This window comes from Dromiciops gliroides, chromosome 4 (genome assembly GCF_019393635.1).
Source record: "Dromiciops gliroides isolate mDroGli1 chromosome 4, mDroGli1.pri, whole genome shotgun sequence".
Taxonomy (NCBI): Eukaryota; Metazoa; Chordata; class Mammalia; order Microbiotheria; family Microbiotheriidae; genus Dromiciops; species Dromiciops gliroides.
This window is the reverse complement of record NC_057864.1, coordinates 93811479-93826325: the sequence shown is the minus strand read 5'-3', so window position 1 is coordinate 93826325 and position 14847 is coordinate 93811479. Positions and strand designations below refer to the sequence as shown.

Genomic DNA, 14847 nt, shown 5'->3' with positions numbered 1-14847 from the left:
TGTGTTTCATCCCCAACCCATACTTCACTAATCTGAATGTTTCATATACTCAGCATTAAATTTTCAAGAGATACATAAAACATATAGGTACAGCTATCATTAAGAATTATACAATAAATATTACATAAATCATTGTCAAAAATGGAGGTAGCAAAATTTCCAAGAAGTAATACCAAGATTTAATATAATACCAATAAAAATATTAAGAGGCTATTCAAATGATTAGACAACATGATAAAAAAATTCTGTATAAGAACAAATGAAGAAGAGTGTTAATTGAGACTATAAAAAAAGAAAAGAATTGTATTGCCAGCTATCATTATACAGTGAATAAAGTAATTTCATAAAAATAATTTTGTACTGGACAAAACCAGAAAATTTATAGTTGGAACAGAAGAGTTCATCTATATTTAATGATGTATTACAATTTCATGGTTTTTGGAAAAGTTATATAATGTCATGAAGAAAAATTGTATCAGACACACAAATCATATTCTATATCCTGCACCAGGTGTATAAATATCACCAATGTATAGTGCCTTGAATAAACTCTTTTTGTCTCTTTTACTTGATTCAGTCCTTTCATAGCCTCCCATGAATATATTAACATTTCAGTATTTATGATGTCCATGCTGATTCCCCAATAATCAATAGGAAGATTGAATTCAGAAGCAATAGAATCATAGTCAGAATGAACCTAAGAGAACACCTATTCTCAGCCAAATATGTGCAATCATTTTCTTCATAAAAACTTTGAGAAGTGGTCATATGGCTTCCTCAGGAAGTGCCTGTTCCAAAGCCTGTCTTTTGGGGACAAGAAAATCAATTTTGAAAATCAAATACAAATATGTCACGTTTGTATTTCCCAAAGTACATTAAAACTGTAACAAAGTATCATACACATTGTTCTGTGCAAAAGTTAAAATGGATAGAAAATGGCATAAGGGGGAGTTAATTTCTTCTCTGTTTTCTAATGTGGAAAATGAGGAAGAATTCTTCTTGAGTAGAAGGGAAAGGAAACACATAATTTATTTTACTCTTAAATTACTATTCCCAACAAGAAGGGCATGACCAAGTTGGAGTGAATAGCTTAAGATATACATTTAGTCATGTAATAACAAAAACAATTCTTTAATTGGGACATGGCAGAGCTTGTTATATTAGAGACATTGGTCATGGCAACAAACATGCGTATCAAACACTCCTTTGAGGTTTACCATTGAAGCATGTTTTGTTTATTGAGTTTTATTTACCTAGAGTACTATCCTGTGACATTGTAACTATAAACACCAACTGATCATATCCTTTATTAGTGACATTTTCCTTATGTACTAAGAGTCTATTCACCACATACCTAAGCATGTTGGTTCCCTTGTCCATAATCCATTTCTGCATGTCACAATTGGGGAACCCTGTAGCACATAAAACTGTTGACATCTGTACTCCACTGTTGATCCTGGAGCATATTCAGGTGACAGGAAGTTGATGGTGTCTCCATTATTAATAGGTGGAGGTGGTCCACATTTTCCCACTTCCTCTGAGGATGGGAGAAAGAAATTTATTTGCTGAAAAACATAATAGAGTTAGGAGATTTAATTAAGAGAAGACCTGTAAAGTCAATAATTGTCCCATCTCCTTCAGCTTCTCAAGGTACTGAAGCCTGCTATGAATGTATTCAAACTCTAACTTGCATCACAGTGATTTGTGTGGCTCACCCTCCACTCAAACACAGATTATCTGCCCTCAACTTCCACATATTCCCACCACTTCAATTCCACTATACCCCCTTACCCTCATCTTTTGTAAAGCACTTATGGAGTCAGTCAATCAGTCAATAAGTATTAATTAAACACCTACTACATGCAAAGTACTGTGCTATGTATAATGCTGGGTAAATGAATAAATAGGGCCATCACCCAGAGGAAAGAATCCAAGAGGATGAGAATTCTGCTTCATAATAGGAACTAATGAGGCTTCTAGGTGGCACAGTGGATAGAATGCCAGGCCTGGAGTCAAGAAGACCTGAGTTCAAAACTGGCCTCAGACACTTACTAGCTGGATGACCCTAGGCAAATAATTTAACCCTGTTTGCCTCAGTTTGAACAGGAGAAGCAAATGGCAAACCATTATCATGAATGTTTGGACTTAAGGGAAAACTGATGAACCAAAATGAAGATTAAAAAAGAGCAAAATACCTAAGGTAACTAGTAATGGTAAGAGTCTTAGTCTCCCTTTTTTCCAATGCAACCTAAGTACACATTGAGAAGTCTTAAAGAGATCTGAACACTAACCAATAACACAGAATGCATGACTTTCATTCCTTTCATGGTGAATGACAATCACAGTGTGATTGTCCTTAGAAAATCTGTTGGAAAAAAAAAAAAACAATGGGGGCAGCTAGGTGGCGAAGTAGATAGAGCACCAGCCCTGGAGTCAGGAGTACCTGGGTTCAAATCCGGCCTCAGACACTTAACACTTACTAGCTGTGTGACCCTGGGCAAGTCACTTAACCCCAATTGCCTCACTAAAAAAAAAAAAAAAAAAAAAGAAAAAAGAAAAGAAAATCTGTTGGGTGTGGGTTTTTTCCTTCCCAAAAGATTCTTCTAAATGTTAAAAAAATAAGGGCAGATCCAGGATAAGCTGAGTATCATGAAAGCAAGTAAAATTCAAGGATTTGAATCAATTAAGATTTTAATTGCTTGCTAAAGTACTGTTTATCAGAAAGTAGTAAGTGAAAGCAAGTCTAGTTTCAAAGCAGGAGAATTGGCCTCCCTAATTAATAACCTAAGTCACCCAGATAATCATAACTTAAGTATAAGGAAATCATCACAAAAAATTGAATACATGAAAAGAAATTGGAATAATGATCTTTTAAAATATAATATTTGAAATACAATAAAGATGTAGGTAGACTCAAAGACAAATACTATGACTTGTTACTGGCCACATGTATTATAGCTAGAATTTATATAGCTTTTTGTCTTTTACAAAGCATATTACCTGTTTTATTTGATCATTACAACAACCCTATGAGGTAGATGCTATTATTATCACGATTTTACAGATGAGGAAACTGAAACAGTGAGATAAAGGGTCTTGCCCAGAGACACACAGCAACTGTTTGAGGCAGTATTTGAACTCAGGCAGGAGTTCTTGACTACAGTATCAGCACTCTACTGTGACAGGTAGTTGCCTCAACTCATAAATTAAGGAATTTGAAACAGAGTGAGGTGACTGAGATGAAGAATAAAAAGCTGGAGCAACTCTACATAGGGGCATTAATTTCTCTTACCCTACATTGCAATGCTACTAACTCCTCTCAGCAAAAATATTAGATGGTGATAGGAGTATTTATCTGAGTCCTAAATCCTACCTCATATGTTTTGTTTTGTTTTTGTAAAATCAGTGCCTGCTTTTGCTATCTCTAAAACTTGAAAGAGGGGCAGCTAGGTGGCACAGTGGATAAACCACCAGCCCTGGATTCAGGAGCACCTGAGTTCAAATCTCCCCTCAGACACTTGACACTTACTAGCTGTGTGACCCTGGGCAAGTCACTTAACCCCCATTGCCTGGCAAAAACAAAGCAAAACTTGAAAGAAATAATAATTGCCTGTAGTAACAGAAATCCAAATAGTGGTAGAGTGATAGAGCTGACATTGTGACAACACATCTTGATTCTGTATCTAAAAATAAGTAAGCACATTTAGCAAATCTGTCAACTATTTACTCAATACCAATGTAACTTTCATTATATTTTAGAAAGAAAGTGGAAGAGTAGAGGAAGGAGCTTTGCAGTACTTCTTTTGTCCCTGGCTGCCAATGTCCTAGAGAATGTGGAAGAAATGAGAACCTGGTGCTGAATTTGTCATATAGCTTAATAATTGCCAAACTCTTTCATCTTCTCTTTGTGTTCAACATCTTAGGTAGTTTACATCCAGTTCCAACACACAGAAATGCACGATACACGGGGAGAGTCAACCCCCAAAACATAGTTGCCCAAGGTCACACTGTTCCATCAAGAAGGGGGGAAAAGTTCATCTGCTTCACAAATTCCTTCTCCTATCTTCCAAGACATTTAGCTCTGTGATCAGCATTACAAAAAGACAACCAATAAAATTTTAAGCCCAGAAATTCTGGTTCACTTTATTTATTTCTATTCTCTGACAGCACTTGCAAGAAAGGCTAATAATATTCAGGACTATCCCCCTGAGCTGCTCTCATGCTTTCTCTACAGGATCAAATATAGAATAAAATATTTTTGGTGTTCAAGACATTCATAACATTCACTCTTCCCCTGAAACACCTTTACAGTGTTTTTACTTTACCCCTTTATACTCTGTGATCCAGTTACATTTATTTCCTTGCTGTTCTTTTTTTTCTCCCATATACTTTGATTTCACTAAATAGTCGTCAGTTATATATAAAAATGTTTAACATTCTTTTCTTAAAATTCTGAGTTCTAAATTCTTTGCCTCCTTCCCTGTAGTTGTTTTAAATGGGATTTTTCTTTCTAACTCTTGCTGCTGGACTTTGTTAGCAATATATAGATGATCTGGTATGGGTTTGTTTTATATCCTGCAACTTTGCTGAAACTGTTGTTTCAACTATTTTTTTTCAATGATTCTCCCAGATTCCCTAAGTAGACCATCATGTCGTCTACAAAGAGAGATAGTTTTGTTTCCTCACTGCCTACTTATTGCTTTAGCTAGGATTTCTGGAACAATATTGAATATTAGTGGTGATAATGGGCATCCTTGCATCACCTCTGCTCTTATTGGGAGGCTTCTAGTTTATCCCCATTATAGATAATGCTTGCTGATCTGTTTTGGATAGAAATTCACTTCCTTCCTCACTTGAGCTTCTTTAAATTCTCAACCTTCAATAAGTAGATTTTCCTTCCCTTTGTTATTGTCAATTTATCCTGCATATATCTTGTTTTTTTCATAGTTGTTTACATGTTGTCTACCCCATTAGACTGAGATGCTTGATAGCAGAAACTAGCTTTTGCCTTTCTTTGTAGTGCCTAGAATAATGCCTGGCACAGTACAGGGACTTAATAAATTTATATTGATTGTGCTCATCAGCTGTTGCCTTTCTTACTATGATAACATTCAGGTTTTAAAGTCTTTTAGAAAGTTGGGAAAGTGACCTAAAACATGATAAATGATTATAAAAATATAAGATTCCACAGGGAGGTAAAAGGCAGATATGAGTCAAAGTTCAAAGACATAGAAGTGGATTATCCTTCATTTATCTACTGAATTTATCTTTATTTTTTATTTCTTATTTTTTGCAGGGCAATGAAGGTTAAGTGACTTGCCCAGGGTCAAACAGCGAGTAAGTGTCAAGGGTCTGAGGCCGGATTTGAATTCAGGTCCTCTTGAATCTGGGGCCAATGCTTTATCCACTATACCACCTAGGTGCCCTACAGAATTTTTCAATAACATTTGGAGCCTTTATCTGGTTTCATTTTTATCTGTGAATTGGAAATACCAGTTCTGTTTACTCCATGGGTATTATTTTAATTGAATGAGAGAAAAAGACTATAGAGGTAATATAGTCTTAAAACTAATTATAAACTAATGTAGATATTGAGGACCAAAGAGGTTAAGTGAGTTCCCAAGAAAACAAAGTTCATGGTAGATCCAAACAAAAGTCCACTATGCGACAGCAGCTTTCTCTCCCTTGACTTTTACCCTTCCCTATGGCCTTCTCATTTTGAAGATCATTCAGCACTTCTTTTTTTTTTTTCTTTTTTGATGGGTCAGTTCCTCTTAGAACCTCTATTTTAAGGCAAGTAAGCAGATCACTCATATGTATTCCATTCCTCTTAGAGCTCAATTCCTGATTTTCCAGGCTCCCCCCCTCCCCAAGCCCCCTGGGTCCCTTTCCCCTTTTATTTTAATCTCTACTTTTCTTCTTCCTTTCATGTGCTTGTCTTTTCCCATTAGTATGTAGTCTCCTTGAAGGCAGAGAATGTCTTTTTTTAAATTGTATTTGTATTTCTATTTATAGTGCTTTTCCCAGTTCTGGACACATAGCAAGCACTCCAGCTTCCTTTCCATTGCTATCCTATTACTAAGCTCCCTAAAATTAGTGACAAGGAGCTTATTATTTGTGTTATCATTCCAAATACTCCCTTGACACTTATTGGTTGAGGGTTATTTGTTTTAAATATGCCACATTTGTGGGTCCACTGTCCCAGAAGGATCTAGTTCCAACCTGTACCTGCTGTTTTTAACCAGTATTTTCAAGGAACCTCTATACTTTGAAATTGTTTTTGCAAATCATGTATTTCATTATCCTTTTGATACTTTTCTTCATTTATTTTAAAGATAAAAATGCTACTATACCTTTGCATTGAGGAAGTTCTGTCCAGCTCTTATTTACACACCTTATATATGACTTTCCATACATTTTAAGAGATCGAACACAGTTGTAGCTCACGATGTCACCAGGCTGATATTTTGCCTTTATATCACTTATAATTTCAGCATTTTCAATTTGAGGTGCAGGTCCACAAGAGTTATCTAAGCAGAAACAAAGAAGTATATCTCTAGTCAATTTTGAAATTGGTTAGTAGACATGAAGTTCTTTGGAGAGAGAATAAGTTCCCCTCATTCCTGAAATAGATGAAAAGAGTTTTGAAGACAAATAGACAACCCTGGAGTAGCAACCAAAACCAACAACATATTAAGCAAACTTGAAGAAGGCATCTTTATAGTAGATGAATCCTTTATAGATTTGTAGACAGATATAGTTAGAATAATACAGTATGTGAGAAATCAAGGAAGGAGTACAGTATGCACTGATTGATTTGGGGTCCGATGAAGTACTAAAGAAAGAATCTGGAGTCTATTAAAGAAAAGTTGACAATATCATCAAAAGAGACCCAACTTCAAATTTAGAGATTCAAAGTCACTGTCTAATACTATACCAGGGTGTTGGACAGAACAGTACTTTATCTTTCCTCCATTAGCCTATTTCTTTCCTAATTTTATTAAGTAAAAGTTCTATCCCATTTTCCATGAACAGTGAATCTGTGAAATTTTTTAAATATTTCCCTACTAATACTATTAATATATTTAAAAGTTTCAATAGTTAACCAAAAAGTATTTGTTAAAAATTTATAATTACCCAGAAATATTAAGTTGAATCCAGAAATTTTTAAAAAATAGGCTTTGGGGCAGCTAGGTGGCACAGTGGATAGAGCACTGGCCCTGTAGTCAGGAGTACCTGAGTTCAAATCTGGCCTTAGATACTTAACACCTGCTATCTGTGTGACCCTGGGCAAGTCACTTAATCCCAATTGCCTCACTAAAAAAAAAAATAAAAGAATTTAAAAATAAAATAAAAAATAAGCTTTTTCATTCAGGCTATTCTTTAATGTAAAGGACACCAAATTAGGAATCAGGTATCAGGAATCTAATGAATACTTGTCACTGCCAATTTAGGTGATTTTAAATGTCAGTCAACCTTTTAGACTTATCTTCAAACAATGGACATTTTATCTACATTTGACTAAGATGGTAGAAAAGCACAGTCACTATTGCAAACTGGCAATACTTGAGAAGCAGAGAGTAAAGGAGAAGAAGAAAACAGGAAGGGATTAGAATTACAGGTTTTGTCAGAAGACCTTTTTGAAGAGCAAAGGTATTTAGCATTATTTTTAGAGTACTGACAAGAATCTACTAATTACCAATTAATCAGACTTATTCAAATGTTATTAAATAGAGTAAAGAGATTCACTCCAAAACTTTTGTTTAGATATCAAGAAAATAGAATCCACTAAGGCTAAGAAAACTGCTCATTATATATAGCAGAAAAAACATAGAGGAAGAAAAAGAGATGTTGATTTTAGAGGATTTTTTTGTATCCAGAATTTCTTTTTTTTTTTCCTACCACAAAAAATCATGCTATGGTTCTTTTTTGCATATAGAGGAAGAAAAAGAGATGTTGATTTTAGAGGATTTTTTTGTATCCAGATTTTCTTTTTTTTTTCTACCACCAAAAAATTATACTATGGTTCTTTTTTGCATATTAAATTTTAGTGACTGTCCTTGTATAATTTCCTATTATTTTCAAAATATATACATCGATCCATATTATCACCAACAAGAGTTATTATACCTTCACCAATGCAGTTTCTCCAAAACTAATTCTTTCAGATTAAAAAAAATTCTTTACTAATTTGATGGGTATGAGTCAAATCTTCAGATTTTATGTAATTATATGTTATTATATAAAAGTAAAATTATAAATGTTGAAGGAGATGTGGGAAAATTGGGACACTAATGTACTGTTGGTAGAGTTGTGAACTGATTTAAAAATTCTGAAGGGCAATTTGAACTATGCCCTAGGGGCTATAAAACTGCATACTCTATGGTCTAGCAATACCATTACTAGGTGTGTATCCCAAAGAGGGGAAACATACCAATTAGGTAAAAAATATTTATAGCAGCTCTTTTTGTGCTAGCAAAGAATTGGGAATTTAGGATATGCCCATCAATTGGGGAGTGGCTGAACAAGTTGGGATATACAGAATTGTAATGGAATACTATTGAGCTATAAGAAATGACAAGAAGGGTGATTTCAGGAAACCTGCCAGAAGAACACTGTATACATCAATGGAAATTTTGCATAATGATCAAATAGGAATGATTTAGCTGTTTTCAGTAATACAATGACCCAAACAATTTCAAAGCACATATGATGAAGAGTGCTATCCATCTCTTGATAAAGAACTGATGGAATCTGAATACAGATCAAAACGTTATTTTTCACTTGATTATTTTCTTCTTGGTTTGTTTTCTTTCCCTACTTTACTAACATGGAAATATGTTTACATTATTTCACATGTACGACCTATATCAAATTGCTTACAACCTTGGCAAAGTGAGAGGATAGGGAATTTGGAACCTGTTTTTAAAAGAATGTTAAAAATTGTTTTCATATGCAATTAGGAAAAAATAAAATATTATTTAAAGTAAATTTTACTTGGTTTTCTAGATTTTCTCCCCATTTCCTGTACCTTTTTTCATTTTAGTTGCATTAGTTTTATTTGTTAAATAAATTTATTTAATCAAAATTGTTTATATTACCTACTGTGAACCTCTTTATCTCTTACTGGTTATAAGTGCCTTTCCTATCCATAGATCTGATAGGTAATATTTTTCATGCTCCTCTAATTTGCTTATGATGCGATCCTTTATATCTAAATCATGTATCCATCAGGCTGTTGTCTTAGTTTAAGGTGTCAGATATTTGTCTATACCTAGTTTCTGGCAGACTCCTTCCTAGTTTTCTTAAAAGATTTTGCTGTATAGTGAATTTTTGCCCCAGTAGCTATAATCCTTAGGCTCATCGAAAACTAGTTTCCTGTGTTTATTTACTTCTTATTATATACCTAATCAATTCCACTGATCAACCTCAACAGTTCTTAACCAGTGTCAAATTATTTAGATCATTACAGATTTGCAGTATTGTTTGAAATCTGGTATTGCTAGACCCCATTTCTTTTCTTTCACTCTTTTTTCCTTTTTTTCCTTTATATCTTTGACCTTTTGTTTCTTAAGGTGAATTTTGTTATTTTTGTAACAGTATAGAGTAATTTTTTGATAGTTTGAATGGCATGGCATTGAATGATGTCATAGTCTACAGAATGATCATAGTCTACAGATTTAGGTATCAACAGTTTATATAGTATTGTAATAAGTTTTTCTCCAAATATTTGATAGAATTCATTTGCAAATTCATCTGTTTTTTTTCATTTTGAATATATCTATTATTTGTTCAATTTCTTTTTCTAAGATAGAGTTAAGTATTCTATTTTCCATTCTGTCAACCAAGGCATTTTATATTTTTGGAAATGTTTATTTCATTTAGATTGTCAGTTGTTTGTCACATAGTAACTGGGCAAAATAGCTCCTAATAATGTATTTTATGTCTACTTCATTGATTATAAATTCAACTTTTTCATTTTTAATATCAGTAATTTGGTTTTCCTTCTTTTTAAAAAATCACTTTACCTAATTTCATCTTTGTCTACATTTCTATTTTGGTTTTAATTAGGAGCTTTTAATTTTTTTTTCTAGGGGTTTTTGTTGTTGTTGGATGCCATAATATTTGATCTGTTCTTTCTCTCTCTTATTGATGTAAGTATTTAGAAATTTAAACTATTCCCTGAATTCTGCTAAGGTTAATTTCCCTAAGTTTTCAAATATTGTTTCATTTTTGTTATCATCTTTAATGAAATTATTGATTATTCCTATGAATTGTTTTTTTAACTCATTCATTCTTTAGGATAAAGCCATTTAGTTTCTACTTAATCTTTTAGTGTTTGCTTCAAAGGCCCATTTTTCCATGTAATATTTATTGCATTATGGTCAGAAAAAAAATACATGTAATATTTATGCTTTCTGCTGCATTTGAAGTTTTTATGCCCTTATACAGGGTTTTATTTATTTTATTGCTAGATTTAGGAGGTTTAAAGTCCCTGCTGTTATAATTTTATTGTCTATTTCTTCATGTAACTATTTAAACCGCTCCTTTAAGGATTTAGTATATATGTTGTTGTTTTATTATTAATTCAGATTTTCCATTATCCTATCTTTTATATATAAATTTTTATATATAATTTTTTTTAATGTATGAGGTTTTTTATTTTTTCCGTTACATGTAAAGATAGTTCTCAACTTTTGTTTATACATGCTTTACAATTTCAGATTTTTCTCCCTCCCTCCCCTCCCTCCCCCCTCCCCTAGACAGCAGGTAATCTGATATAGGTTATATCTATATATCTCTATACATATACATATAGATATATATATACACACACATATCTATATACACATAATAACATTAATCCTATTTCTGCATTAATCCTGTTACAAGAGAAAGAATCAGAGCAGTGATGCAAAACCTCAAAATAGAAAAAAAAACAGCACCCAAAACAAAAGAAATAATATGGTTCAATCAGCATCTATACTCCACAGTTCTTTCTTTCTTTTTTTTTTTTCTTGGATTTGGAGATCCTCTTCTATCATGAGTTCCCTGGAACTCTTCTGTACCATTGCATTGGTGAGAAGAATATAGTCCATCACAGTAGGTGAACACTCAATGTTGATGATACTGTGTACAATGTTCTTCTGGTTCTTCTCATCTCACTCATCATCAGCTCACGTAAGACCCTCCACGTTTCTCTGAACTCTTCCTGCTCATCATTTCTTACAGCACAATAGTATTCCATTGTATTTATATACCACAACTTGTCCAGCCATTCCCCAATTGATGGGCACCCCCTCAACTTCCAATTCCTTGCTACCCCACATACCACAACTTGTCCAGCCATTCCCCAATTGATGGGCACCCCCTCAACTTCCAATTCCTTGCTACCATGTAAAGAGCAGCTATAAATATTTTTGTACATGTGGGTCCCTTTCCCCCTTCCATGATTTCTTTGGGCAAAAGACCTCAAAGTGGGATTGCTGGGTCAAAGGGTATGCACAGCTTTATCGCCCTTTGGGCATAATTCCAAACTGCTCTCCAGAATGGTTGGAACAGCTCACAGCTCCACCAACAATGCATTAGTGTTCCAATTTTCCCACAGCCTCTCCAACATTTATTATCTTCCTTTTTTGTCATTTTAGCCAATCTGATAGGTGTCAGGTGGTACCTCAGAGTTGTTTTAATTTGCATTTCTCTAATCATTAGATATTTAGAGCATTTTTTCATATGGGAATAGATAGCTTTGGTTTCTTCATCAGAAAACTGCCTGTTCATATCCTTTGACCATTTCTCAATTGGGGTATGACTTGGATTCTTATAAATTTGATTTAATTCCCTATATATTTTAGAGATGAGGCCTTTATCAGAAGTATTGGCCATAACAATTGTTTCCCAGCTTTCTGCCTCCCTTCCAATTTTGGATGCATTGCTTCTGTTTGTACAAAAAATTTTTCATTTAATATAATCAAAATCATCCATTTTGCATTTTATAATATACTCTATCTCTTGTTTGGTCAAAAACTGTTTTCCTTTCCAAAGATCTGATAGGTACACTATTCCTTTCTCTCCTAATTTACCTATGGTATCACCTCATGTCTAAATCATGTATCCATTTTGACCTTATTTTAGTATAAGGTGTAAGATGTTGGTCTATGCCTAATTTCTGCCATACTATCTTCCAGTTTTCCCAGCAGTTTTTGTCAAATACTGAGTTCCTATCCCAGAAGCTGGAGTCTTTGGGTTTATCAAACACTACATTACTAGTGTCATTTACTACTGCATTTCCTGAGCCTAGCCTATTCCATTGATCTACCACTCTATTTTTTAGCCAGTACCAGATAGTTCTGATGACTGCTGCTTTATAGTAAAGCTCCAGGTTTGGTACCGCTAACCCACCTTCCTGTGAATTTTTTTTTCATTATTTCCCTGGATATTCTTGATTTTTTGTTTTTCCAGATGAATTTTGTTATTATTTTTTCTAGCTGTATAAAATAATTTTTAGGTAGTCTGATTGGTATGGCACTGAATAAGTAAATTAATTTAGGCAGTATTGTCATTTTTACTATATTAGCTCTGCCTATCCATGAGCAATTGATATCTTTCCAATTATTTAGATCTGATTTGATTTGTTTGAAAATTGTTTGGTAGTTGTGTTCATAGAGTTCCTGGGTTTGTCTTGGCAAGTAGACTCCCAAGTATTTTATATTATCTACCATTACTTTAAATGGAATCTCTCTTTCTATCTCTTGCTGCTGGACTTTGTTGGTCATGTATAGAAATGCTGATGATTTATGTGGATTTATTTTATATCCTGCTACTTTGCTAAAGTTGTTAATTGTTTCAAGTAATTTTTGACTTGATTCTCGAGGATTCCTTAAGTATACCATCATATCATCTGCAAAGAGTGATAGTTTTGTTTCCTCCTTGCCTATTCTAATTCCTTTAATTCCTTTCTCTTCTCTGATTGCTAAAGCTAACATTTCTAGGACAATATTAAATAATAGGGGTGATAATGGACATCCCTCTTTCACCCCTGATCTTATTGGGAAGGCCTCTAATTTATCTGCATTGCATATAATACTTGCTGATGGCTTTAGGTAGATACTGTTTATTATTCTAAGGAAAGCTCCACCTATTCCTAAACTCTCTAGTGTTTTTATTAGGAATGGGTGCTGTACTTTATCAAAAGCTTTCTCTGCATCTATTGAGATAATCATATGATTTTGGTTGGTTTTCTTATTTATGTGGTTGATTATGTTAATAGTTTCCCTAATGTTGAACCAGCCCTGCATTCCTGGTATAAATCCCACCTGGTCATAGTGTATTATCCTGGTGATCACTTGCTGTAATCTCCTTGCTAATATCTTATTTAAGACTTTAGCATCAATATTCATTAGGGAAATTGGTCTATAATTTTCTTTCTCTGTTTTTGCTTTGCCTGGTTTTGGTATCACCACCATATTTGTGTCATAAAACGAATTTGGTAGAACTCCTTCTTCACCTATTTTTCCAAATAATTTGTATAATATTAGAATTAATTGTTCTTTAAATGTTTGGTAAAATTCACCCATAAACCCATCTGGCCCTGGGGATTTTTTCTTAGGGAGTTCATTAATAGCTTGTTCAATTTCTTTTTCTAATATGGGTTTATTTAAGGATTTTGTTTCCTCTTCAGTTAACCTGGGCAGTTTGTATTTTTGTAAATATTCATCCATTTCATTTAGATTGTCAAATTTATTGGCATACAGTTGAGCAAAATATTTCCTAATTATTGCTTTAATTTCCACTTCATTGGTGGTAACATCACCCTTTTCATTTTTGATACTGGAAATTTGGTTTTCTTCTTTCTTTTTTAAAATCAAATTAACCAATATTTTATCTATTTTATTGGTTTTTTCATAAAACCAGCTCTTAGTTTTACTGATTAATTCTATAGTTTTTTTGCTTTCAATCTTATTAATTTCTCCTTTAATTTTCAGGATCTCTAATTTAGTGTCTAATTGGGGATTTCTAATTTGTTCTTTTTCTAACTTTTTAAGTTGCATGCCCAATTCATTAATCTCCTCTTTCTCTTTTTTATTCATGTAAGCATTTAGAGCTATAAATTTTCCCCTAAGCACTGCTTTGGCTGCATCCCATAGATTTTGGTATGTTGTCTCATTATTGTCATTCTCTTGGATAAAGTTATTGATTGTTTCTATGATTTCTTGTTTGGCCCATTCATTCTTTAGAATGACATTATTTAGTTTCCAATTGATTTTCTTTCTACTTTTCCCTGGCTCTTTCTTACATGTAATTTTTATTGCATCATGATCTGAGAAGGATGCTTTTACTATTTCTGCCTTTCTACATTTGACTATGATGTTTTTGTGCCCTAATACATGGTCAATTTTTGAAAATGTGCCATGTACTGCTGAGAAAAAGGTATATTCCTTTCTATCCCCATTCAATTTTCTCCAGACATCTATCATGTCTAACTTTTCTAGTAATCTATTCACCTCTTTCACTTCTTTCTTATTTATTTTTTGGCTAGATTTATCTAATTCTGAGAGGGGGAGATTCAGATCCCCCACTAGTATAGTATTACTATCTAATTCCTCTTGTAACTCATTTAACTTCTCCTCTAAGAACTTGGATGCTATACCACTTGGCGCATACATATTTAATATTGATATTACTTCATTATCTATAGTACCTTTAAGTAAGATGTAATTTCCTTCCTTATCTCTTTTAATGAGATCTCTTTTTGCCTGCACTTTGTCTGAGATAAGGATTGCTACCCCTGCCTTTGTTACTTTAGCTGAGGCATAATATATTCTGCTCCAGCCTTTTACCTTTACT

The 14847-nt window shown here is 33.5% G+C and overlaps 1 protein-coding gene across 6 annotated transcripts in view; it reads right to left on the bottom strand.

Annotated features, from left to right (window-relative positions):
- Positions 1-14847, bottom strand: part of LOC122753109 (complement factor H-like) — a 98255-nt gene that overhangs the window by 2455 nt on the left and 80953 nt on the right. For all 6 annotated transcript variants that reach the window (XM_044000226.1, XM_044000229.1, XM_044000228.1 and 3 more), the window contains 2 exons: positions 6354-6530; positions 1355-1537 (listed from right to left, as the gene is read on the bottom strand). In XM_044000226.1, the coding sequence (XP_043856161.1) occupies positions 1355-1537; positions 6354-6530 (360 nt within the window). The remainder of the gene's footprint in view (positions 1-1354; positions 1538-6353; positions 6531-14847) is intronic.